Genomic DNA, 26,268 nt, shown 5'->3' with positions numbered 1-26,268 from the left:
AATAACACGTGTTACTTACTTTCTAAACTTCCTTTGCATGTATGTATTCATTTCCTCGGAAGAGGCACTCTGAAAGCTTAGCAGTGTGGATGGTCTTGTTTTTGTATCTGTCGACCACTCAATACCACAATTACATGGTGAGTTGTTACTTCTGTTCTGTGTCTTGTGTTTAAAGTACATTCTTCTCTATTCAAGTAATAAAACTTGTTCATTCCAAACTCTATTAACTTTATTACAGCCTGTCCAACAGGCTATAGGTCCAGTAAAAAGTGTTTACTAACTAGGATAATGTTTAATTTTCCTTAAGTCAATCAAGTCTTTGAAGAGAATTCAATTACATTGACGGTTTGCACTTTGAAAGTTAAAATGCAAAAGATGGATCAATCAAAGATTTTCAGTATCCAGAAATGTGACAGAAGTAATTCTCAATCATGGAAATATCAAATGGAAACTATCTTTCGTGCTGAGAAATTGCTGGACATTGTCGTTGGAAGTTAAGTGAGGCCAGTTAAGGTTTAACGCAGTGTTGACATTAAGGTCATTGGAGATGGTGCTGAAGCTCAGAATATTTCAGAGTTGCGGAAGGAAATCCTTTGTGCCCTTTCCAATGAAGCACCCTGGCATTTGACTCGAGGGATTCAGGGAAATCACAGAAAACCTAAATCTGGATGGCCGGATGCAGATTTGAACCTTCATCCACCCAAATTCGAATCTAGTTTGCTAAACACTGCACCACCTGACTTAGTATGGGATGAGCTTAACATAAAAAGAATGCTTTCTATTCCCCCTGGTATAGAATTTACACACCTGCAAACTGTTACATCATGATGTGCTACAGCAAATGGTATATGAATTAATTAAATATAAATCATGAACAGTGATAAGATAATTCATGAACAGTGATATGCAATAAATTAAGTTCTATGGAAATGAGGCAGGTCAGTCTCTGCCCCAAATCACATAAGTATTCTGTATACTTGTTCGAAAGTATATCATTTCAGTTTTGCATGTTATCAGTCGAGCATAATATGTATGGTCAGTATTTATGAGAGCCTTAGATTTGACCTTCAGTCAAGAACTGTTAAAAATGATATGACTTTATGTTGATGACACACTCATTACCTCAATTTTTTAGGATGTTTCTGGGAAATACAAATATAAATGATCCTAATATTACATACTTATTAAAACAAAAGTCAATGTGGAGATTGAGTGACAAAGAATGTGCAACACTTGATAGACCCACAAAAAACTTAATGAACACCTAATTATTATACTATGCAAACTTCAAAGAAGTGTTTAAGCTATCTAAGGACATATCGGACTATAGAATTGTCTGTAAAGTGTTTCAGGGAGATGTATCTCACTAATCAGGTAACCATCATAGTTCTGCCATAAGGGTTCTGAATCAAAACGAAAGGAATTATACGGTAATGGAGAAGGGAACGTCAGTGGCCATGTGGAGCTTCAAGAGATTTAGATACTTACTAGTTGGTAACAAAACTACAGTATACACTGACCATCGGATGTTGTCATTTCTTATGTATAGCTACACCACTGACTTATTCCTTGAGTAGTTTGACACATAAGTCAATAATATAGAAGGAGTTAAAAGTGGTATTCCCAATGTGTTATCCAGGTTACCTTTAGGCTTCAATAATACACATTCAGTCATAGATTCAAGAACTAGATTTATGACATATTGCTTGAAAATAGGAGAACATACTTGAGATATGATGGTTACAAAGGAGCAAGGGCTCGATCAGGATTTTAGTAAGATTATCAAATGCCTTAAATTGTTAAAGGCAGATGAAAACAGAAAACAGTTATTATGTAACAATATTTTACACTGAAGTAGAGACTGGAGAACATGCATACCTAGTCATGCTATGATAAGATGTACAGAATATATTCAACAAGGTTAGGGCTATTATGGTGTCAGAATTTGTATACAGCATATTTTTAGGCATCATATGCTGTTGTTATAACGTCAAGTTTAACACATATATTTCAGAACGACACAACACATATAAGTCACAGAGTAAGTTGACAAGCAAGAGACATGTGTACACGTTAGCATTCGAATGAGCACTGAGTCCCAGTCTAGCGGCCGCTGCTCGGCTGGCCACTTAGGTGGCGCAGCTGCTGCATGGCCGGCAGACAGCGCCGCATGTAGAGGATGCGCGTAATTGCGCAGCGGCGCTTTGAATGATCAGTGAGTCACAACACTTTTCCCCCCTTTGAAATTGTTGCACTGGTCTTGATGGAGGTGTCCTGGAGATGGCTAACATCCATTGGCGTTGTTTTACTCGCCGTAAAGTCTCGAGGAGGAGGCTTCCCGTACGGACGGAAGTGTCCCCGATGATAACAGGTCGAGATGACAGGAGATGTAGGGGTCGAATCTACTGGGGCCCCATGCACCAATCTGCCCGTTGCGGCAAGTCCAGTTGATATGACAGGAGACATGGGCAATGTGTCGGCGTCCGTTGGAGGAGGAGGCGAGTAGATTTCCTCTGACAGAGGATGGTCATCCGGTTCCTGCATGGGCACGTCTCCTGGTGACGTCCGTTCTTGTGCTGGCATCGTGATGACGGTGAGCGGGCTGCGTTGTGAGTATTGAGAGATGCCAAGATCCTGAGCGTCAGGTAGAGCCAAAGGTGGTGTAGCGGCATTCGGAACAGGCGTTGCTGGCACACGAGGCCGAAGCTGGTCTGAATGACACACTGCAACACCCGTGTCCGTCTGGATTTCATACAGGCGTCTGCCACGGTGTCTTAAGATGCGGCCCGGGCTCCATTTTGGCCGCCTGCCAAATCCCCGTACCCAGACGAGGTCGTCGGCGGTGAACCGGCCAAGTGAAGGCACCTGCGGCCGGGAGGTGGAAGGCCGCAGAAGATGAAGTAGCGTGCGGGGCTGTCGGCCATGTAAGAGCTCAGCCGAGCTGATGTCGCCCATGGGGCTGAAACGGTAAGACGCCAGAAACTGGAGAAGCACATCATCAGCAGCAGAAGAAGTCAGAAGTATAAGCATCTGAGCCTTAAATGTGCGGACCAGTCGTTCAGCCTCACCGCTGGATTGTGGATGGAACAGCGGGGCCGTGACATGCATAACGCCGTGACGAGCACAAAAATCCGTAAATTCGGAAGAGGCAAATTGCAGACCATTATCAGTAACAAGAGTAGAGGGGAGGCCTTCCAAAGAAAAAATGCGGGCGAGAGCACTGGTGGATGCCGCGGTGGTAGGCGACGTGCAACGGACAATGAAAGGAAAGTTAGAGTAGGCGTCAATTATGAGGAGCCAATAAGTACCTAAAAAGGGTCCCGCAAAGTCAGCATGAATGCGCTCCCAGGGCTTCTCAGGTGAAGGCCACGGTGACAAAGATGACTTCGGGGCAGCGGCCTGTGACGCACAAGGGCCGCAGGCAGCGACCATGTGTGCTATTTCAGAGTCAATGCCAGGCCAGTACACATGACGGCACGCCAGAGATTTTGTGCGAGACACACCCCAGTGCCCTTGGTGAAGGAGGCGCAAGACCGAAGCACGCAAAGACGCAGGTACCACAACACGAGGCTAAGCATTGTCAGTGGAGAGGTAACACCATCCCTAGCCGTGAGGCGGTAGCGCAAAGCGCAGTAGGTCTGCAATGGATCAGAAGTCTTAGCGGACGGGCGATCTGGCCAACCCTTCTGAATACAGCGTAAAACCCGGCAGAGGGTAGTGTCAGAACCCATAGCAGCCGCCAGCCTGTCCCCAGTGATGGGGAACCCGTCCACAACCCGCTGCTCGGCAACATCCAGGTGGAAACACAAAAGTTCGTCCCTATCAAATGCCTGATCAGGACCCATGGGAAGGCAAGACAGAGCATCAGCATTTGCATGTTGAGCCGTTGGCCGGAAATGAATCTCATAATTGAAACAAGACAAGTAAAGAGACCAATGCTGGAGGCGGTGTGCAGCCTTGTCGGGAAGTGACGTTGATGGATGAAACAAGGAAACAAGTGGTTTGTGATCCATAACAAGATGAAATTTTGAGCCATAGAGAAAAACACCAAACTTATGAAGAGCATAAATAATGGCCAAAGCTTCTTTCTCAATTTTAGAATACTTTTGTTGGGCATCCATGAGCGTTTTGGAGGCATAAGCAATGGGTTGTTCAGAACCGTCAGAAAAACGGTGCGCAAGGACCGTACCAACCCCGTATTGAGAGGCGTCTGTGGCAAGAACAAGATGTTGGCCAGGTCGATAAGTAGCCAGGCATGGGGCCTGTTTCAGCATAGTCTTCAATTTCTGGAAAGCCACTTCGCATGACGCGGACCTGTGAAAAGGTACGTTTTTATGCAACAGGCGATGCAACGGCTGAGCCACCGAAGCCGCAGACGGTAAAAACTTGTGATAGTATGCTATTTTCCCCAAGAAGGCCTGCAGTTCCTTAACAGATGTAGGGCGAGGAAGGGCATCGATCGCAGCGACAGTTTGTTGAAGCAGACGAATACCATCCCGAGAGAGTTGAAACCCCAAGTACGTGATAGATGGCTGAAAAAATTGTGATTTCTGAAGATTACACTTAAGACCGGCAGTCTGTAAGACATGAAAAAGTGTGTGGAGATTTTGAAGATGTTCTTCAGTGGTGGAGCTAGTGACAACAATGTCGTCCATGTAATTGATACACCCAGGGACAGGGAGCAATAATTGTTCCAAGAATCGCTGAAAGAGAGCAGGGGCGCTAGCAACCCCGAATGGCAAGCGTTGGTAATGATAGAGGCCGAAAGGCGTGTTAAGGACCAGAAACTGCTGGGAAGCAGCGTCGAGAGGAAGTTGATGATAAGCTTCTGACAGGTCAATTTTAGAAAAATACTGGCCTCCAGCAAGTTTAGTGAACAGTTCTTCAGGACAGGGCATAGGGTAAGTGTCGATGAGGCATTGAGCATTTACAGTGGCTTTGAAATCGCCACAAAGACGAATATCACCATTTGGCTTAGCAACGACAACAACAGGAGAGGACCACTCACTGGAAGTGACAGGAAGCAAGGCCCCTGACGAAAATGTTGTCGACAAGGAATCCAGTTGAGCATAAGGAATAGCATCAGAGACAATATTGACAGAGTCATCTATGGAGAACCCAAAAACACGAAAGGCATCGAAACCAAAAAGATTTTCTGCGTTGCTCTGGTCGACCACAAATATGGGAACAGTGCGAACGACGGATTTGTAAGATACCTCAGCATTAAACTGTCCCAAGAGAGAAATCTTCTGTTTATTGTACGTCTGTAATTGCCGAGTGACAGGTGACAGGAGTGGAGAACCCAACAGAAGATACGTCTGAGAATTAATTATTTTGGCAGTAGAACCGGTATCCACTTGCATGCAAACATCCCAACCAAGGATTTGGACAGTGAGGAATAACTTCCCTGAAAGGGAAGAAGTGCAATTGACAGACAACACAGAATCAGAATTAGCGTCATGTTCATGAACATCATGTATGCGGTCGGATTTGCAAACGGAAGACACATGACCTTTATTTTTGCAATTGTGACACACAGCCCAACGTTGGGGAGAATCCTCGCGTGAATGTTTCGTAAAACACCGCTGACATGAAGGAAGTTGCCGGGGGTTTTGCTGCAGTTTCTTAGCGGGTTGTTTGCGGCTAAGCCGAGGCTGCGTGTGGGAGCGCACCGCAGCCACGTCGGCCGGCGGGGACGCGCCGCACGCGTCAACAGCGCACAGAGGTTGTATTTCCCCGACATCACCCCACACCTCTATTTGCGCCTCAGCGGCGTGAGAAATTTCAAAAGACTGCGCAATGGAGAGAACTTCATCTAGAGTCGGATTCGCCAACTGAAGGGCACATTGCCGAACTTCTTTGTTGGACGCCGACCGGACAATAGCATCCCGTACCATGGACTCGGCATAGGATTCTTTGTGAACGTCAGTAACAAATTGACACTTTCGACTGAGGCCGTGAAGTTCAGCAGCCCAAGCGCGATAGGATTGATGTGGCTGTTTTTGACAATGATAAAAGGCAACACGAGAGGCTACCACATGCATTTGCTTTTGAAAATAGACAGACAGAAGTGAGCACATTTCAGCAAAGGACAAAGACGCAGGATCCTTCAAAGGAGCCAATTGCGACAATAACCGATACATTTGAGGTGAAATCCAGGAAAGGAACAGAGACTTACATGGTTGTTCGTCCGTGACATGAAATGCCAAGAAGTGCTGTCGAAGACGTTTTTCATAATCAGACCAGTCTTTCGCCATCTCGTCATAAGGAGGAAAAGGAGGTATAGCCAACGACGAGAAATGCCCCGCATTTGACGCCGCGACAAAATCGCGAATCGCCACTGTTAGAAGCGTTTGCTGTTCAAGGAGATTTTGCAATAGTTGCTCGGCAGTAGCCATGGAACCCTGTGGGTCAACGGTGAAAAGGAAAAATCCACTACCTCGTCGCCAATTGTTATAACGTCAAGTTTAACACATATATTTCAGAACGACACAACACATATAAGTCACAGAGTAAGTTGACAAGCAAGACATGTGTACACGTTAGCATTCGAATGAGCACTGAGACCCAGTCTAGCGGCCGCTGCTCGGCTGGCCGCTTAGGTGGCGCAGCTGCTGCATGGCTGGCAGACAGCGCCGCACGTAGAGGATGCGCGTAATTGCGCAGCAGCGCTTTGAATGATCGGCGAGTCACAATAGCTGTCAATCCATAGAATTTCTTAACCCACCCAAACCACACACTCCCACTTTTGACCTCCTTCCTAGGATCCACAAACCCAATCGTCCTGGCAGTCATATAGTTGCTGGCTTCAAAGCACCCACGAAATGTATATCTACCTTAGTTGATCAGCACCTGTAACCTATAGTACAAAGACTTCTCACCTACTTTTTAGACACCAACAATTTCCTAGATCCTTTGAAATCCATTCTCGTCCCACTCCCACCACTCCCCCTTACTTGCCACCATTGAAGCCACCTCCCTCTATACCAACACCCCCACACACATGGTCTGTCTGCTGCTGAACATTTCCTCAGTCACCACCCACCTGATTCGAAACCTATCACATCCTCCCCACTCACCTTAATCAACTTTATACTTACCAACAACTATCTCACCAGTGATGGCCAGCATAAAAACAGATTGGGGTACATGATTGGAATCAACAATGGCTCCTTCCTATGCCAACCTTTCCATGGGTCGCTTGGAGGGGGCTCTCCTCAGATCCATAGGCCTTCAACCCTTGGTTTGGTTTAAATACATTGATGACATCTTTGCCATATGAAGTAATGGTGAGGCTGACCTGTTACAATTCCTGAAAGCTTTAAATACCTTCTCCCAATTAATTTCACATGGTCCTATTCCAAATCCCATGCCATTTTCCTTGATGTTGATCTTGTCCTCACTGAAGTGCAACTCCACACTTCTGTCCACATTAAACATACTGAGAAATAACAGTACTTACATTTTGACTGTTGCCATCCTTTCCATGTGAATTGTTCCCTCCCATACAGACTTGGCATTGAAGGCAAACGTATTTGTTCGGATGCAGACTCTATACAGCAGTGCACCACCATTCTCACCTCAGCCTTCACTGGACATAATTATGCCACCACTCATGTCCAAAAGCAGGTTTCCTGGGCCATCACATCCAATCCTGAAACTGATGATCCCTCCAAAAAACAATTTCAGAGCACATCATTTGGCACTCAGTATTATCGTGGTCTTGAATGTATTAATCAGCTACTTCGACAAGACTGTAACTTTCTAAAATCATGTGTTGAAATGAGATCCATTCTGTTGAAATTTTGGCAATCACATCTCGAATAGCTTTCCATCATCCTCCTTATCTCTGCAGTACCTTTGTCAGACACTATGCTCCTTCTGCACCCATCTCCTTACCCTATGGCTCCTACCCGTATGACCATCCCCGCTGCAAGACTTGCCTTATCCACACTCCTACCAGCACCTATACCAGCCCTGTAAATGGTAAAACATATATTACCAAAGGGAGAACCACCTGCGAAATGACACACCATATACTAGCTGTTATGTAAACACTATTTGGCCTTTTACATCAGCATGACCACCACTAAGTTATCAGTTAGGAAGAATGGGCATAGGCAGAGGGTGTATATCAGCAACACACAATATCCTGTGACAGAGCATGCTCTACAATATGACACTCATGACCTCGGTGCCTGTTTCACCACACAAGGCATTTGGTTTCTTCTCCCAAACACCAGAATTCTGCAGCTGGAAACTAGTGTTACAACATGCCCTTGGTTCTCATCACCCACCTTGTCTTAATTTACATTAATTTCTTCTATCTCAGCATTTCTTCACAGTAACTAATCCTTTCTTCATTCCATTTTAGTTATCTACATCTTTCATTTTCTGACTTGTCTATTTTTGACATCCCCCCTCCCACCTCTGGTACATACGATGCCCTTAGCTTTTCGTTCTTATTAACTCATGCACAATGCTATTGCAGTAATCTCTGTCTAGCATATTACCCTGTCTTCCATCTTTAAGATCTCAGGTTTTCAAATCTTGTCCAATGCAGGCCCCAACAATCAGTCTTTCCTTCTCATTCCATCTGGTAAGTCTCCCTTGACCCATGATTCTGGGTGTTTTCAAAATGTACCCCTTTTCCAAAACCTCTGAAGCCTTTTTCCTCCACCCTTCTTCCTTCCTCTGCAACCCTTCTGCCAGAACAAGGAGCCCCTGGCCCCAAAGCTTGCAAAAGTACAACCTGCTTTTATGTGTTTGTTTTCCTGTCGCTGTTTGGTGACTAGATTTTTTTATCTATCTAAAGACATTAGTTCAAAGGAGGGGTATCTTTGGACTTGGTAACAGCTATATTGAGTCTGTGTGCAAAGAATGGATTTAAGGAATGTAATGAGATGACAGTGAGGCCTTGTTTTCAATTGAGCAATAAAGTCATGGTACAGAATTCTTTCCAGACTTCTAAAGGTTTTCCAGTTATTGCAAGGACCACTGGATATGTTAGCCGTTCCAGGAATCCACATCTATGGTTAATATAGGCCTGTATAATGTATCACAGGTAAGAAACTATCATAGTAGTAGAGGTGTCTGGTACATATGCCATACTAAGTAGATATGAAGGGTAAGTGATTTTATTTTCATTAGTTAGATAAATGAACTAAAAAAGGGTATCATACATGTAAGTAAACTAAAATACACTGTAATAACTGATGTGCATAAGTGATAAGGGAAGAAACATAAGTCCATAGAGTACAGCTGTGAAGGCAGAGCAAAATGACAATCTGTGTACTTAAGTACCTAATAACCTTGCAATATAATGTCCATCATTAAGTAGGTAGCAGTGTGAGAGCAGTGGGAGCAACTAAGTAGTATACATATATTAGACAGATGTACCTAGAGTGTTTCTTTTTGGAGTACTTGTGTGAATACACATGAGTCACACTACAAGAGAACAATAGTTGCAAATTAATACAATATTTGTCACAGCCCTTGCTACTTGAAATAGATATGTTCTATAATGCATGTATGTAGTACCTGGGGCTGTCTGGACACAGAGACAAGTGAGGCAATTCAGGCATTCTGTTCCTTTAGGGCAGGTAGTAATATGTATTGGCACAGATAGTGTCGTATAAGAATGGTTCAGATTGGAGAATTTCCTATTCATTACAACTGAACAAGCATTCAGCAGGTAAAACCAGGGACGAGAAGGTGTAACATGAACTCTTGTAAAAGACAAAATTGGAAAAAGTTATACAAGACAAAAGGGTCCAGGTGAGTGTTAATATGAATTTTATTTATACATATATTGAAAAAGAAATGCATTTCAAAGCTCTCAAAGAAATGATGAAGGGATATGTAAGAACAGATGAAGAATCAAACAACTGTACTTATTCACAACAACTGAACTGTTAGACAATGCTGTCTGGCATAGAATCATGAGATAATAGTTATGATAACAAATACATATTTGTTATGGACAATATATTAAATTTTCTCTCCGGTATTGGGTAATAAGGTAGAAGTTTTTACTCCATGATTGTTGAACTTATTATTTAATGTACCATATTGAGAGAATTATATAATATTATAATTTCATGAATCTTCATAACAAAAAGAAGTGAAGCAGTAATTGTTTGCCAGAGAGCAGCAAGTCGATGGAGCAAAATAATCACTGGAAATGCCTGTCTTACAGTATCCAGGATAATCTAGTCACTAAACAGCAATTACAAATTTCATTAAAAGAAACTGTGTAGATTAAGTTCATATAATTATATACTGACTGTATAATTTCCACGTATGTCTTAAGTACATGATAGTGGACTGAAGAAGCAAGCAGTCAATGAGATCTCGGTCAAGTCAAGTCATGAACCAGAAATAATATATATAGCGAATAAATGGAAAATGAATGCAAATAGCCACGCACTATATTATATACATAAATGCATCATAAGCACCAGTTCTAAGCAGCCTTAAGGCTTTGAACGTAAAATCTGAATGTCAAACAGATTTTTATTACTTACCTAATCTGTAATATGATACATTATATTGTCACGTAGAAGAAGGTGTAATTAGATGAATGATGAACACTAACTTCACTTAACAAAGGTTTATTCAGCACTTGCACATACAAGAGTGCGCCGTGAACTGCCTCCGGCCAGAACACATACAGCTACAGAACATTCCGGCACAATGATTCTTGACATTTGTGGATACGTCTAGAATGTACTCGAATGGAATATAGAAATTAAAATTGTACAGTCCAGGTGAGTCTTGAACTCACAACCCTCCATTCAACAGTTTAGTATCATAACCACTACACCATGGTGCTACTCAGCTTCTTCTGTGACATTGCTCCCTCCTTAAGAGAACAGCATCTTGCCGTCCAGGAACGAGTCATCGGTCCTGCATACTTCAACTCCTGATGACTGATTCTCGCCCTGGCGGTGAACTTCTTAGAACTTCTTTTGGTGCTATGCTCTTCATCACCTTTCCGCTTGTTGCCTGTCGCTGGAGCTTTGAAGTTACCCTGGGTTGCAGGATCCTTATAGGGCTTCATGCAAAGGATGTGGACCGTATCTCTGATCTTTCATCATCTTGTGTCAGGGTCGAAATCTTCAACTTAATAAGTAACATCAGACAACTGTTTTACAATCTTATAAGGTCCAAAGTAGCGCCTGAGGAGCTTCTCAAAGAGACCAACCTTCCGAACAGGAGTAAAGATAAAGACGAGGTCACCAGGCTGGTAGACAACAGGGCGGTGGCTCACATCATACCTTCGGCGATCGTTTTCTTGAGCCAGCAGTGTGCGGAGCCGAACTAACTGCCAAGCTTTCTCAGCTCTGGTTAACATCTTGCGGATGTAGTCCATCGTCCATCATCGTTGTCGCCTCATGCCCATGCACCAGGAAAAATGGCGTAAATCCTGTGGTGTTTGGTGGTGTTGTAGGCAAACGTCATGAAAGATAGCACCTCATCCCAGTTTCTCTGCTCAACATTAACGATCATTGATTGCATGTCGGCCGAGGTCTTATTAAGACATTTAGTAAGCCCATTAGTTTGCACATGATAGGCAGTCATCATGTGATGAGTAACATTGCACTGATGGATTATCTCTGTCACAAGATTCGATTGAAAAACTTTCCCTCAATTCGTAATTAATGACCTTGGAGCACCGGGTTTTAATATAATGTCTTCCACGGTGAATTTGGCTACCTCGGATGCCTCGGCTGTTTTCAAGGCTTTTGTAATAGCATAACATATCAGATAATCAGTGTAAACAGTAATCCATCTATTGTCACTAGCAGACGTTGGAAGTTGTCCGAGGAGGACAATCCTAACATGCTGGAAAGGCGTTTCGGCTGGTGAAATTGGTATGAGTCAGCCAGGTGGTTTCTGAGGAACTGTCTTTCTCCTCTGACACTCTCGACAGTACGACACATAGTCAGGGATACTCCTAAATAACCCTGGCCAGAAAAATCTCTTGTGGATTCTATCGCATGTCTTAATAAATCCTAAATGTCCGGCTTCAGGTGTGTCATGGAATTTCTGTAGAACATCTAAGTGTACGTGTTAAGGAATCACTGGTAGCCAGCTCTTTCCAAATGGATCAAGTTTTTCTTGCAAAGTAATCCACTAACTACCTTAAATTGTCCTTTCACATCCTCTAACTTATTTAAGGCAAGCATAATTTGAGATATCTTGGCGTCCTTCTTCTGCTCAGCAGAGAGATCCTGGAGTGCAGTGAGACAGTCACTATCTTCATTAAAGTCTTGATGGTCTTGCATAGGGTTTCTTGAGAGACAGTTGGCATCTTAGTGTTTTCTTCCACTTTTGTACACTATGGTAATGTCATACTCTTGAAGACGTAGTGCCCACCTGGCAAGTCGTCCTGTTGGATCCTTAAGACCTGTCAACAAACAAAGTGAATGATGGTCTGTAACAACTGAGAATGGCCTTCCACAGAGATACTGTTGAAATTTGCACACAGCCCAGATCACAGTAAGGCATTCTCTTTCTGTAGTTGAGTAGTTTCTCTCGGCTTTTGTAAGTGTCCTAGAAGCATAGGCTGTAACTTTCTCTTTTCCATCTGAAATTTGCACCAGAACAGCACTGATCCCATACCTGCTGGCATGTGTGTGCAGTTCTGTAGGTGCTTTCTCATCATACAGGCCAAGTACAGGGTCAGTCATCAGAGCTTTTCACAGCACATCGAAAGAATTTTGTTGAGCAACAACCCAGATAAATTTAGCTTCAGCTTTTAACAACTCTTGGAGTGGCCTGGCTTTGATACAAAAGTCTTTGATAAAACAATGGTAATAAGAACATAATCCAAGGAAGCTTCTCACATCTCTAATACTTTTAGGAATAGGAAATTACAGGGTGTTTCAAAAATGACCGGTATATTTGAAACGGCAATAAAAACTAAACGAGCAGCGATAGAAATACACCGTTTGTTGCAATATGCTTGGGACAACAGTACATTTTCAGGCGGACAACCTTTTGAAATTACAGTATTTACAATTTTCAACAACAGATGGCGCTGCAAGTGATGTGAAAGATATAGAAGACAACACAGTCTGTGGGTGCGCCATTCTGTACGTCGTCTTTCTGCTGTAAGCGTGTGCTGTTCACAACGTGCAAGTGTGCTGTAGACAACATGGTTTATTCCTTAGAACAGAGGATTTTTCTGGTGTTGGAATTCCACCGCCTAGAACACAGTGTTGTTGCAACAAGACGAAGTTTTCAATGGAGGTTTAATGTAACCAAAGGACCGAAAAGCGATACAATAAAGGATCTGTTTGAAAAATTTCAACGGACTGGGAACGTGATGGATGAACATGCTGGAAAGGTAGGGCGACCGCGTACGGCAACCACAGAGGGAAACGCGCAGCTAGTGCAGCAGGTGATCCAACAGCGGCCTCGGGTTTCCGTTCGTCGTGTTGCAGCTGCGGTCCAAATGACGCCAACGTCCACGTATCGTCTCATGCGCCAGAGTTTACACCTCTTTCCATACAAAATTCAAACGCGGCAACCCCTCAGCGCCGCTACCATTGCTGCACGAGAGACATTCGCTAACGATATAGTGCACAGGATTGATGACGGCGATATGCACGTGGGCAGCATTTGGTTTACTGACGAAGCTTATTTTTACCTGGACGGCTTCGTCAATAAACAGAACTGGCGCATATGGGGAACTGAAAAGCCCCATGTTGCAGTCCCATCATCCCTGCATCCTCAAAAAGTACTGGTCTGGGCCGCCATTTCTTCCAAAGGAATCATTGGCCCATTTTTCAGATCTGAAACGATTACTGCATCATGCTATCTGGACATTCTTCGTGAATTTGTGGCGGTACAAACTGCCTTAGACGACACTGCGAACACCTCGTGGTTTATGCAAGATGGTACCCGGCCACATCGCACGGCCGACGTCTTTAATTTCCTGAATGAATATTTCGATGATCGTGTGATTGCTTTGGGCTATCCGAAACATACAGGAGGCGGCGTGGATTGGCCTCCCTATTCGCCAGACATGAACCCCTGTGACTTCTTTCTGTGGGGACACTTGAAAGACCAGGTGTACCGCCAGAATCCAGAAACAATTGAACAGCTGAAACAGTACATCTCATCTGCATGTGAAGCCATTCCGCCAGACACGTTGTCAAAGGTTTCGGGTAATTTCATTCAGAGACTACGCCATATTATTGCTACGCATGGTGGATATGTGGAAAATATCGTACTATAGAGTTTCCCAGACCGCAGCGCCATCTGTTGTTGAAAATTGTAACTACTGTAATTTCGAAAGTTTGTCTGCCTGAAAATGTACTGTTGTCCCAAGCATATTGCAACAAACGGTGTATTTCTATCGCTGCTCGTTTAGTTTTTATTGCCGTTTCAAATATACCGGTCATTTTTGAAACACCCTGTACATTACAGATCTCAACTTATCTGGGTCTAGCCGCACACCTTCGTCTGACACAAGGTGTCCAAGTATTTTGATTTCTTTTGCTCCAAAGATACACTTTCTTTGATTAAGTTTTAACCCACCTTGTTGGAGACACTTAAGAATGGTCCTCAGTCTTTTTATATTTTCATCAAATGTCTCTGAGAACACTATAATGTCATCTAAATAACAAAGACACATCGTCCACATCAGGTGACGTAGAAGATTATCATCCGTTCAAAAGTTGGTGGATTACACAAACCAAACTGCATTACCTTAAACCATTAAACTCATACAGGCCCTCAGAGGTGATGAATGCAGTTTTCTCACGATCAGCCTCATCTACTTCGATTTGCCAGTATCCCAAGTACATGTCCGTGGTTAGGAAAAACTTAGTCCCCTTCAGACAATCCAGTGTATCGTCAATTCATGGAAGAGGGTAAACGTCCTTTTTAGTTATCTTATTAAGCTTCCTGTAATCAACACAAAAGTGCCAACTGCCATCCTTCTTCCTGATAATAGTATCTCATCTTGTCTAGCATAATCTTCGAGTGACCACCATCTATAACTGCCTGAGAAGCTTTCAAAAAGCCCCATCCGAGAATGACATCATGACTACACTCTTGCAAGACGATGAATTCTAAGGGCTGTGTATGGCCACTTATACCCACACAAATAGTACATCTTCCTGTAGGTTTTACATATTTCCCATTAGCCACCTTCAGCAGAGACATTTTGCTATCAACAAATACAGTTTTCTCAACTTGCGACAGTACTTCTCTGAAATGACTGAATATGATGCTCCAGAGTCCACAAGAGCTTGGGCTGGTTGGCCATCCATGAGGATATCGACATAGTTTCCTATCATTTTTGTAGTGATCGACGGCAGAGGATTTTTCTCTTCGGTGGAATCACCTCCAAGGAAGGTCGCACCCTTTAGTTTCCCAGGTTGCGGCGGCTAGGTGATCGGCTGGAGCTTCTACACGGCGATGGAGATCTTGATCGGCGTGTTGGGGAGTGTCCTCTCCAGCAGCTAGCTTGGGGCAATGGTGACCTACGTTGTCCTGCACCCACATCTTCTTGTCCATCTTCATTGTCCTGGAGTTGGGCGTCAGCTAAGATGTGTTTAAGTTGTACGAAAAGGGTGTTTGGAGAGTTCATAGTGCTAAAAGAAAGATGGCTCTGATGCCTGGGCTCAAAGAGTTATCCTCTCAACTGTAAGAAGAGTATAGTAATCAAGTAAAATCAATTAATTCTGGAGTCACTCAACTTGCCATTGGGAAATGTAATTTTTACAAATGAAAATTTCATGAATTATTAAGTTAAAATTTGCACTGAGTGATGCCAGCAAAGTATTGACATATGTTTTTGTAATCACACTGTTAATATTATTGCAGGTTTTGTACTGATTTTGTGTATGTGCTTTATCTGTTTCACATAAATCATGAGAGATGACAATGTGTTCCAGCCAGCTACGGGCATTGCTACACTGAGTGATATTGCAGTCTGACCAGCGACCAGAGAACTCCTATGAAGTTGGGAGACACTGCCGTGCTATCACTTTGATTACATTTGAAATAAAATGAAATGTAAAAATGTTGTTAATACTGGTGCATCTGAGCTTGCCAGCAAATCATTAAAAAGTTCTTCTCTGTATGAAATCTTCATCCTATGACTAGCAGTGGTTGGAGATGGTTATGAAGAGAAGTAACATAGAGATTTGAAGCAGTGAGTAGGTATAATGAGAAAATTATTATTTAGTTTCAAAAGACTTTGAGAGATAATATTTACAAGGCAGACAGACAGTTTGAAGTATTAAGCAAAGATTCTCTTATGAAACCTTACATGAAATACAGACATTTACACATGCTAGTTGGTATGAGCACGGAGCATAAAACAATATCTCTGAATACTGAGTTTTGCTATTGTGTATGTAACCTGTTACATGGTTCTGGATATTTGTCTAGCCAGAATGGTTTCAGTGACATGTGGGAGGAATAATGATTCAGCACCAGTAACCATATACAAGAATTTCATGCTTTGTCAAGTAATAATATACATTCCTACAAAATCAGTGCTCAGAGTTTTAGTGTTGCTACTTTCATGAGACTTCCATAAAAGATACTGCTCACACATTCCTGATTTTATATATTCAAGTAGATATTCATAGCTAAATAGTAAAGAAGAACTTTGAAGAGTACGAGGTGTGGCTAGAAAAAAACCGGACTAGTACTGGTGAAACAATAAAACGAATGCAATAAGGCTGAAAGTCGCGTGGCCTGTCACGTGACTCTCGCTCCGCCTACTGCTCGAGTTTCATCTGCCTCCTGCACTCAGTCTGCCCGTGGCGTCTGTTTTAAGTAGTTGACGTTTTGTCTGTGCGTCGGAAAATGTTGAGTGTACAAAAAGAACAGCGTGTTAACATCAAATTTTGTTTCAAACTAGGAAAATCTGCAAGTGAAATGTTTGTAATGTTACAACAAGTGTACAGCGATGATTGTTTATCGCGAACACAAGTGTTTGAGTGGTTTAAACGATTTAAAGATGGCCGCGAAGACACCAGTGATGACACTCGCACTGGCAGACCATTGTCAGCAAAAACTGATGCAAACATTGAAAAAATCGGTAAACTTGTTCGACAAGATTGCCGTTTAACAATCAGAGCAGTGTCTGAGTTAACAGGAGTTGACAAGGAAAGTGTTTGGCAGATTCTTCATGAAAGTTTCAACATGAACAAAGTGTGTTAAAAAATGGTTCCAAAGTGTCTCACAATTGAACAGAAGGAACGCCGAAGAATGATTTGTTCTCACATCCTGGAAAACATTGAAAGTGATCCCACCTTCTTACAAAATGTTATTACTTGCGATGAATCGTGGTTTTTTACTTACGATCCCGAAACTAAACGCCAATCGATGCATTGGAAAACTGGTTCTCCACGACAAAAAAAAGCACGAATGTCAAAATCGAAATTCAAGGCAATGATGATTGTTTTTTTTGACATCAAAGGGATTGTGCACATTGATTGGGTACCAGAGGGACAAACAGTGAATCAGCATTACTACATTAGCGTCCTGGCTACCCTACGTGAGCAAGTACGGAGAAAACGGAACGATTTGTGAAGAAAAAAGTCATGGATCCTTCACCAAGACAATGCCCCAGCTCACAGTGCGTTGTCAGTGAAGACGTTTTTGGCAAAACACAACATTCCCATCTTAGATCATCCACCCTACTCACCTGATTTGGCCCCCTGTGACTTTTTTCTTTTCCCTAAAGTCAAGTCAGCTTTGAAAGGAACTAGATTTGAGACTGTTGAAGCAGTAAAAGAAAAAGCGACGGAAGTAATGTATGGACTTACCGAAAATGATCTGCAGCATTGCTATGAACACTGGAAAATTCGTATGGAGCGGTGTAGAGACCGAGGAGGAGAGTACATTGAAGGAGATAACATGAAATTGTAAATAATTGTAAATAAATGTTTTTTCCAGCATCAGTCCGGTTTTTTTCTAGCCGCACCTCGTATTAATAACTATTTATGAAGAAAAGTAACAATATTATGAAAAGGATAGTTGCTATTCACCATATAGCGGAAATGCTGAGTCACAGATAGGCACAACAAAAAGACAGTCACAAAATAAGATTTCAGCCAACAAAGCCTTTGTCAAAAACAGACACCCCCCTCCCACACACACACACACACACACACACTCGTGCAACTTCAACTGCCAGAGACTGTGGTCATGCATGTGTGAGCTGCGTTGGTGTGTGTGTGTGTGTGTGTGTGTGTGTGTGTGTGTGTAGGCGCACGTGCGCACATGTGTCTGTCTATCATCTATTATTGACAAAGACCTTGTTGGCTGAAATCTTATTTCGTGACAGACTTTTTGTTGTGCCTATCTGTGACCCAGCATCTCCGCTATTCAGTGAGTAGCAACTACTCTTTTCATAATATTGTTAAACACCATCTTGGATTTTCCATTGTTTCTTTAAGGAGAAATGTGTTCTAGCATTTGTGACTCACAAATTACTTGCTGGCTGATTGTGCTGTATAAACATATTTTGAAGTGACATTAAGAAATGTTAAGACAAGTGTGCGCTTCACTTTACATCTAAAAGGCTGAGCTAGTAATTGACTGAACTGGCATGATGCCCGGAAATGAAACTTAATTTATGTGTTGAGGGAACTAGGGGTATTAACAGAGAGACTATAATCAATTAAAATAACTTCTAATGTTTTTCAAAAAAAAATCTCAGTTGCAATCAGCAAGTTTTAACACACATTTTATGTCCAGGACTTTTCTTATAGCTTTTGGTTTGCAAAAAGGAATTGCAGCCCACTAATTTGAGAAAAATGTGATTACAAAGCGGAGGAGGATTGCCTGATAGCACTGAAAGCATGGATTCCAGTGTTATGCAATCACTTGAGGCTGGCAACAACATTATTAAACTAAGAGATCATTATAAGTACATATCGATTAAACAAGTCTGTCGCAAGTAGGAATGAACCAGAAACTGTATCTGTATCCTGCTTAGGAAGGATTTATATCAGATCTGCCAACTTGTGCCTGTACTCCAGGAGGTAGTGGGTTTGGAGTCTGAAGGGCATTGGAAAAGTTAAGTGTTGAATAGCAGTAAGACAATGGGCATAAGGGAAGTTGGTGTGTAGGTAGGGATGCAGGAGGTAAAGAGGTGGGTGATGGTGGAGAGTCAGTGAAGGATGTGGTTGGTATGCAACCACCTGACAGGCCTTGCCACTCCTCCACCTATAAACACTCCCAGAGTAATCCTGTCCCAGAAGTCCAACACAACGTCCAACTCCTGCATAAACCCTCAAGCCCTTCCCAGAACATCTCCCATGAATCAATTTCCCTCCTCACCTCTATAACACCCCACAAACCCATTCTCTAAATGCTCCCCAAAAACCACAAACCCAACAATTCTGGTGGCTGGTTATTGTGGTCCCACTGAAAGGATTTCGGCCCTCATTGACCAACACCTCGAACTAATTGTCTGTAATTAGCATCTCATATCAAGGGTACCAAACACTTCCTTCTCCGACTCTCCACCATCCCCACCTCTTTACCTCCTGGGTCTCTACTCATCACTGTTGGTGCCACATCCCTATACATCAACTTCCCTCATTCCCATGGCGTTAACATTGTTGACCACTACCTTTTCCAACATCCTTCATACTCTAACCCACTGTCTCATTCACTATACTAACTTTATCCTAATCCACAACTAGTTCTCCTCTGAAGGGAAGGTATACAAACAAATCTGTGGCACAGCCATGGGCATCCGCATGGCACCCTCCTATGCCAACCTGTTTATGGGGCATCTAGAGAACTTCCTAGCCTCCCAAAATGCCAAACCCCTACTCTGGTTCAGATTCATTGATGACATCTTCATGATCTGGACTCAAGGCCAAGACACCCTATCTTCTTTCCTTCACAACCTTGACACCTTCTCTCCCATCCACTTCACCTGATCCTTCTGAACACAGTGTGCTACTTTCCTAGACGTTGACCTCCTCTCTGAAGCCTCCATCCGCACCACTGTCCATATTTAACCAATCACCAACAGTTCCTGAATTTCGACAGTTGTCATTCCTTTCACAACAAAAATCCCTCCCATACAGCCTAGCTGCCCATGGACAATGACAAGAACCCCATTGCCCTGTATGTTGGGGGCCTCACTAAGGCCTTCAAACACAGGTACAATCCCCCAGAACTAATCTGCAAATAAATTTCTCGTGACATTTCCCCTCACACCCCCAATCTTCACGGCACCCCCAAGAATCAGTCGCAAAGGTGTGCTCCCTTCGTCACCCAATACCATCCAGATTGGAACCACTTTACCACATCCTTTGCTCCGTCTTTGATTACCTATCATCATGCCCTGAGATGAAGACCATCGCACCTGAGATCCTTCCCATCCCTCCTAAACTGGTGTTCCATCACCCAGCCAACCTAAATAACATCCTAGTCTATCCCTATGGCACTATCAATCCCAGCCCCCTGTCATAAAGATCATATTCCCGTTCAAGACCCAGGTGTTAGACCTGCCCAATCCACCAACCCAACACTTACTATGCCAGTCCTGTCACAGATCCTTCAAGGGTCTGGGTCACATATGAAAGCAGTCAAAGTCATTTACCAGCTCTGCTGTAATCATTGCATAGCTTTTTACAATGGTACAACTACCAACCAACTGTCCATCAGGATGAACAGCCACTGCTAAACTGTGGCCAAGAGCAAAGCAGACCACCCTGTGACACAACATGAACTGTAACATAACATGCTTGATTTCAATGGCAGCTTCACTACTCCAGCCATCTTGATTCCCCCTCCACCATCAGCTTTTCTGAAATCCACAGATGGGAGTTATCCTTACAACACATTCTCCAGTCCAGTAATTATTCCAGCCTCAATCTACAGCAACATACTGTCCCCACAGTTTCCACCCTCTCTGTCTTATCACCTCCTCCCCATTCTTATCTCCCACACTTTCTTCTTTTTTTTTCTTTCTTTCCTTTTTTTTGCTCCCTCCGCCTCCCCCCACACTCTGCCAATGCACCTGTTTATCTTTCCCATTCCTCACCATTTTTGCTCAGTTTTCCCCATCTCTCTGCCCCACAGCCTCCTGATGCTGCTCCTATTGGCACCCTAGTCCCTGCATAATCCACCAGACAGCAATCCTTTCTCCCCCACCTGTACAATGCTATCCCTTCTCCTTCCCCACGCCCTCCAGAGTGCTGCTTCCATCCCACATGATAGTTTCACTCTACACCAAACTGCTGGAGTTTGTGGCCATGTGTGTGAGATGTGCTTGCTTGTGTGAATGTATGGTGTGTGTTTCTCCTTTTCTGGCAAAGGCTGTGACCGAAAGATTATGTTAAGTGTCTTTTAATTGTGCCTGTCAGCAACTGAATGTGTCATCTTTGCACTAAGTAGCAACCTATCATTTCCTGCATTGTTGATATTCCTTCCTAAAGTTTCCATTATTTGATTTTGTCTTCTCATCACTGTTAATGGAATCAGTTCTCCATCTTGTCTGAAGCGCCATTTTTTTTGGGGGGGGGGGGGGGGGGGTTAAACTTATTCACCTGAAACTTCATTAACTTAAGTTTTTCCAGTAAATGCTGAAATCTAACTCAAACAGAGGTAAACAGCACAATGGCATCAGCGAACAAAGTGGCTCAGATATGTATCATTAACATGTATCCCTTCGTCATTTTCCAGTTTAAGGATCTGACGACTTTATCTATTACTGCAGAAAACAGTTCTGGTTATGTGAAACCTCCTTGCCTCAGTCATCTTTCAGATACAAATTTCTCACTATCCCAATGATGATGTCTATAGCATTAGCAGAACACTAACAGTGGTCCAATCAATGCCCTATTTCTGAAGGCCTGTCAGTACACATTTTGTTGCACCTGAGTCAAAAGCATTCTTTCCATTGTGCTATGTCAACTTCTAAAGCCAAATTGTTTCCTTGCCATTTTTCTGTTTCTTTTCCCTGCTAAAATGACTTTTTCCTTACATGATTGGCAATAATTTTACTGAGTAATTTATATATCATAGAGGGAAGCCAGCTTTTTTATGCCTTTTTTTTATCTCCTTTCCTGTCAAGGGAAGTAATTACGTTGTTGTTCCAGTTTTGAGGAATAGTTTTCTTTCAAAAATTCTGTCAATAATTTTTTAAGTTCTTTTCTATAACTATTACTGCAGGTTTAATAATTTCTATTAAAACACCATGATTCACTGGTACCCTTCCTTTCTCAATACCTTGAGTGATTTTGCACAGCTCATCTGCTTTCAGTTTCAGAATCTCATTATTATATGTGTCTGTTTTTCTGGTTAATCTCTTGAGTTGTACAAACATTTACAGAAACCTTGGAATGTCTGTATAATTTTCTCTCACCTTAACTGATGAAAAGTGCTGTCTACTAAAAATAAATTTCTGTTTTCTTTACTTCATACTTTTATTGTGTTCGACTGTTCCTCTCGCCAAATTTTAATTATACCTTTGTGCGCTCTCTTAAAGACATTCACAGATAGATTTGTTTAGAGCAGTTTATTCTATCACTAGCAGTGTTCCGCACATCTGTGTTTATTCCAATCTGCTATTAATCCATTTCCTCCTTCACCTTCTCTCTCTGTCCACCTGCTCCACCCCAACACTCCATTCATCATTTCCTCTCCCCTCTCACTGCCCCTCTCTTCCTACCCCTGTCTCTATCCATCTTCTTCTCTTTCCTTTTTTTTCCCCGTACATTTCCCCCTATCCCTTCTCTGCCCATTTCCCCCTCCCCTATCTGCCCATCTCCTCCCCCCTTCCCAATCTGTGCCAATCTCCTCCTCCCCCCTTCCCCCATTCTCTGTCCAAGTTATCATGCTCCCCCCAATAGGACATTGGTGGTTTTTGCCCCCACAGTATTTCTTTGCAGATTGTAACTAATATGTGCAGCAAATTTTCTTGAAATCATTCTAGGGGTTTCGGATGAGATATTCATCCATGGCTTTGCCCGAACACACAAATCTCAAATGTACTTCACAAATATTTAACATATATCACATGTTTTTTACACATATTTCAGCCACATCTCTAGTGAATTTTGCCCTGAAGTTGCATTTTCATGTAGCTCAATGTTTATGACATTGTATTTCCAGAACTATTTTATGTACAATGATTTAACTTTGTAGGTACATCCAGTGGTGTATCTGGCTACTGTCAGAAAAATGTGTTGTGCATAGAGTGAGAAGTGAAGAAGTAATAAATTAAAACATCATGCACAATGCAGCAGTTTGTCAAGCATCTCAGTATCTGATATTATATCTCCTGAACTATACATTGATATATTTTTGTACATACATTCAGTGGCAGAGGTCTACAATGTCTGCAAAAAGGTTTGCAAATAGAGTTTGTACCAACAAAACTATAAATTTAAACATCTTGCAAGGTAAGGCAGTTTTTCATGCATCTCAGTGTTTATGGTGCCATATCTCCTGATCTATGTTTCGTACAATGATTCAATTTTTCTGGTCCACTCAGTGGTATGTGTGAATACTGCCTGCCAAATGTGTCCCAAATACATTTAGTAGTAAAGAAGTAATAAATTAAAACACCAATTTTACTGCATGAACAGTGAAAAAGTCATATGCAATAAACTTCTTTTGACATTTTGTGGGGATTGTCGGCAAGACAAAGTTTCACAAAGGTTTGAAATTATGTGTAAATCTTCTTGCACATCTATAAGTACTCTCATTCTCAAATACTGAACGACTACATTATGGGTATTCACATGCCAAGGACTAGTCTGCTTTTTTTATCCCCACTTCTTTGGTAGGTAGATAGGTAACCAACGGCAATGATTTCCAGACAGTAAGTTTATATGCGTACCGAATTTGGTTGAAATCATGGTTTAGGAGGACATATGGGACATACATACACATATACATACAAATGTATGTGCAATTTTATAATATGTATGGAGTCTTGCCTTCATTTCACTAACTGTCTTGTTCCATATATATATATATATATATATATATATATATATCCAAAAACAAAGATGATGTGACTTACCAAATGAAAGTGCTGGCAGGTCGACAGGCACACAAACGAACACAAACATACACACAAAATTCAAGCTTTCGCAACAAACTGTTGCCTCATCAGGAAAGAGGGAAGGAGAGGGAAAGACGAAAGGATGTGGGTTTTAAGGGATAGGGTAAGGAGTCATTCCAGTCCCGGGAGCGGAAAGACTTACCTTAGGGGGAAAAAAGGACGGGTATACACTCGCACACACACACATATCCATCCACACATATACAGCTGTATATGTGTGGATGGATATGTGTGTGTGTGCGAGTGTATACCCGTCCTTTTTTCCCCCTAAGGTAAGTCTTTCCGCTCCCGGGACTGGAATGACTCCTTACCCTCTCCCTTAAAACCCACATCCTTTCGTCTTTCCCTCTCCTTCCCTCTTTCCTGATGAGGCAACAGTTTGTTGCGAAAGCTTGAATTTTGTGTGTATGTTTGTGTTCGTTTGTGTGCCTGTCGACCTGCCAGCACTTTCATTTGGTAAGTCACATCATCTTTGTTTTTGGATATATTTTTCCTTCGTGGAATGTTTCCTTCTATTATAACCATATATATATATGACTGCTGATTTTTTTCTGACAATTCTTCTGTCTACAGGAAAAGTAATGTGTGCACTTAAAACTATGAACACACACTGTAACTTTCATAACATTTTTTGGGAATTTTTCTGCTATAAGGTTTCTTAAAACAATTCTGTATGTTGAAGAAAGACTGTGAAACCTAATTTCCCATATTTACTTCCTTTAAAGTTGGTTTCAAGTATTTCACTAACCTTTCAATCCACGATTGTGTAGTATCGTTATCCAAGAGTTCTTGAGTGAAGGTCTGTATGGCTAAAAGGCTCACACTCTGAACATCTCCAGTATTATTAACATAATTTTGCATAATTTGAATGATTTCGCCACTTGAACCTGAAAAATAATTACAATCTACATAACATGTATTGTCCACAAATCCTGAAAGAAACATTTGATAATGTGAACATTACTGAAAATAATGTTTTGCACAAATTCATTTAGTTTTCACAATAATTACACTAGTAACACACTTATGTGTGGCTATTATTGGCTTTCACTAATCCCACACTCAGAAAATGAAAGCAGATAGTGATTCACTTTCAGTTGAATGACTGGGAGACAAAGATAGTAGAAAAAAACAGAAAGATTTTCTGATTTAGAGTCCCCTTAACCCATTCACGTAGAATTTTTTGAGAACAGATTTGTCACTGGAATACAATTACTTCTGCTGTGTAGTTTTAATTTTTCACACATACATAATTATTTACAAAATATGAAGAAATATACTTTTTCTAGCAACTTACAACATCATACCCAACACATAGTTTAGTTGTGTATGGTATATCATGAAACATTTTTCCACATGAAGGACAACTTTACATTACATTTAAAACAAGTTTCCTCACGATGTCCTCAATCATAACAAACTTTGCATCTTCTGGAGGGAGCACTTTTTTTCTCAGATGACACTATTGTTGCTGGAAAATGTCCCCAGCTTCTACTGAAGCCTCAGTGGATTTTCTGCATTAGTCATCCCTTACAAGCGTGGACTGGGAGAGTTCCACTCTTCAAGAGCTGCTCTGCAGCACTGAGCCAGAACTCTGTCATTGTCCTCTTAGGTACTGAGTTCATATGTAGAAAATCACACTAGCATTTAACAGTGCTATGTCCAGGAGATAAAAATCTATCTTCTTACATTAATGATATGAATATAATAGAGGGAAACATTCCACGTGGGAAAAATATATTTAAAAAGAAAGATGATGAGACTTACCAAACAAAAGCGCTGGCAGGTCGATAGACACACAAACAAACACAAACATACACACAAAAATCTAGCTTTCGCAACCAACGGTTGCCTCGTCAGGAAAGAGGGAAGGAGAAGGAAAGACAAAAGGATATGGGTTTTAAGGGAGAGGGTAAGGAGTCATTCCAATCCCGGGAGCGGAAAGACTTACCTTAGGGGGAAAAAAGGACAGGTATACACTCGCACACACACACATATCCATCCGCATATACACAGACACAAGCAGACATTTGTAAAGGCAAAGAGTTTGGGCAGAGATGTCAGTCGGGACGGAAGTACAGAGGCAAAGATGATGTTGAAAGACAGGTGAGGTATGAGCGGCGGCAGATTGAAATTAGAAATTAGCGGAGATTGAGGCCTGGCGGATAGCGAGAAGAGAGGATATGCTGAAGGGC

At 42.2% G+C, this 26,268-nt stretch overlaps 1 protein-coding gene across 1 annotated transcript in view; it reads right to left on the bottom strand.

Annotated features, from left to right (window-relative positions):
- Positions 1-26,268, bottom strand: part of LOC126091397 (GATOR complex protein MIOS) — a 234,303-nt gene that overhangs the window by 46,036 nt on the left and 161,999 nt on the right. The window contains exon 13 of the mRNA XM_049907059.1: positions 24,822-24,960. Coding sequence (XP_049763016.1) covers positions 24,822-24,960 — 139 coding nt within the window. The remainder of the gene's footprint in view (positions 1-24,821; positions 24,961-26,268) is intronic.

This window comes from Schistocerca cancellata, chromosome 1 (genome assembly GCF_023864275.1).
Source record: "Schistocerca cancellata isolate TAMUIC-IGC-003103 chromosome 1, iqSchCanc2.1, whole genome shotgun sequence".
In the NCBI taxonomy this organism is placed as follows: Eukaryota; Metazoa; Arthropoda; class Insecta; order Orthoptera; family Acrididae; genus Schistocerca; species Schistocerca cancellata.
This window is presented reverse-complemented; position numbering and strand designations above follow the sequence as displayed.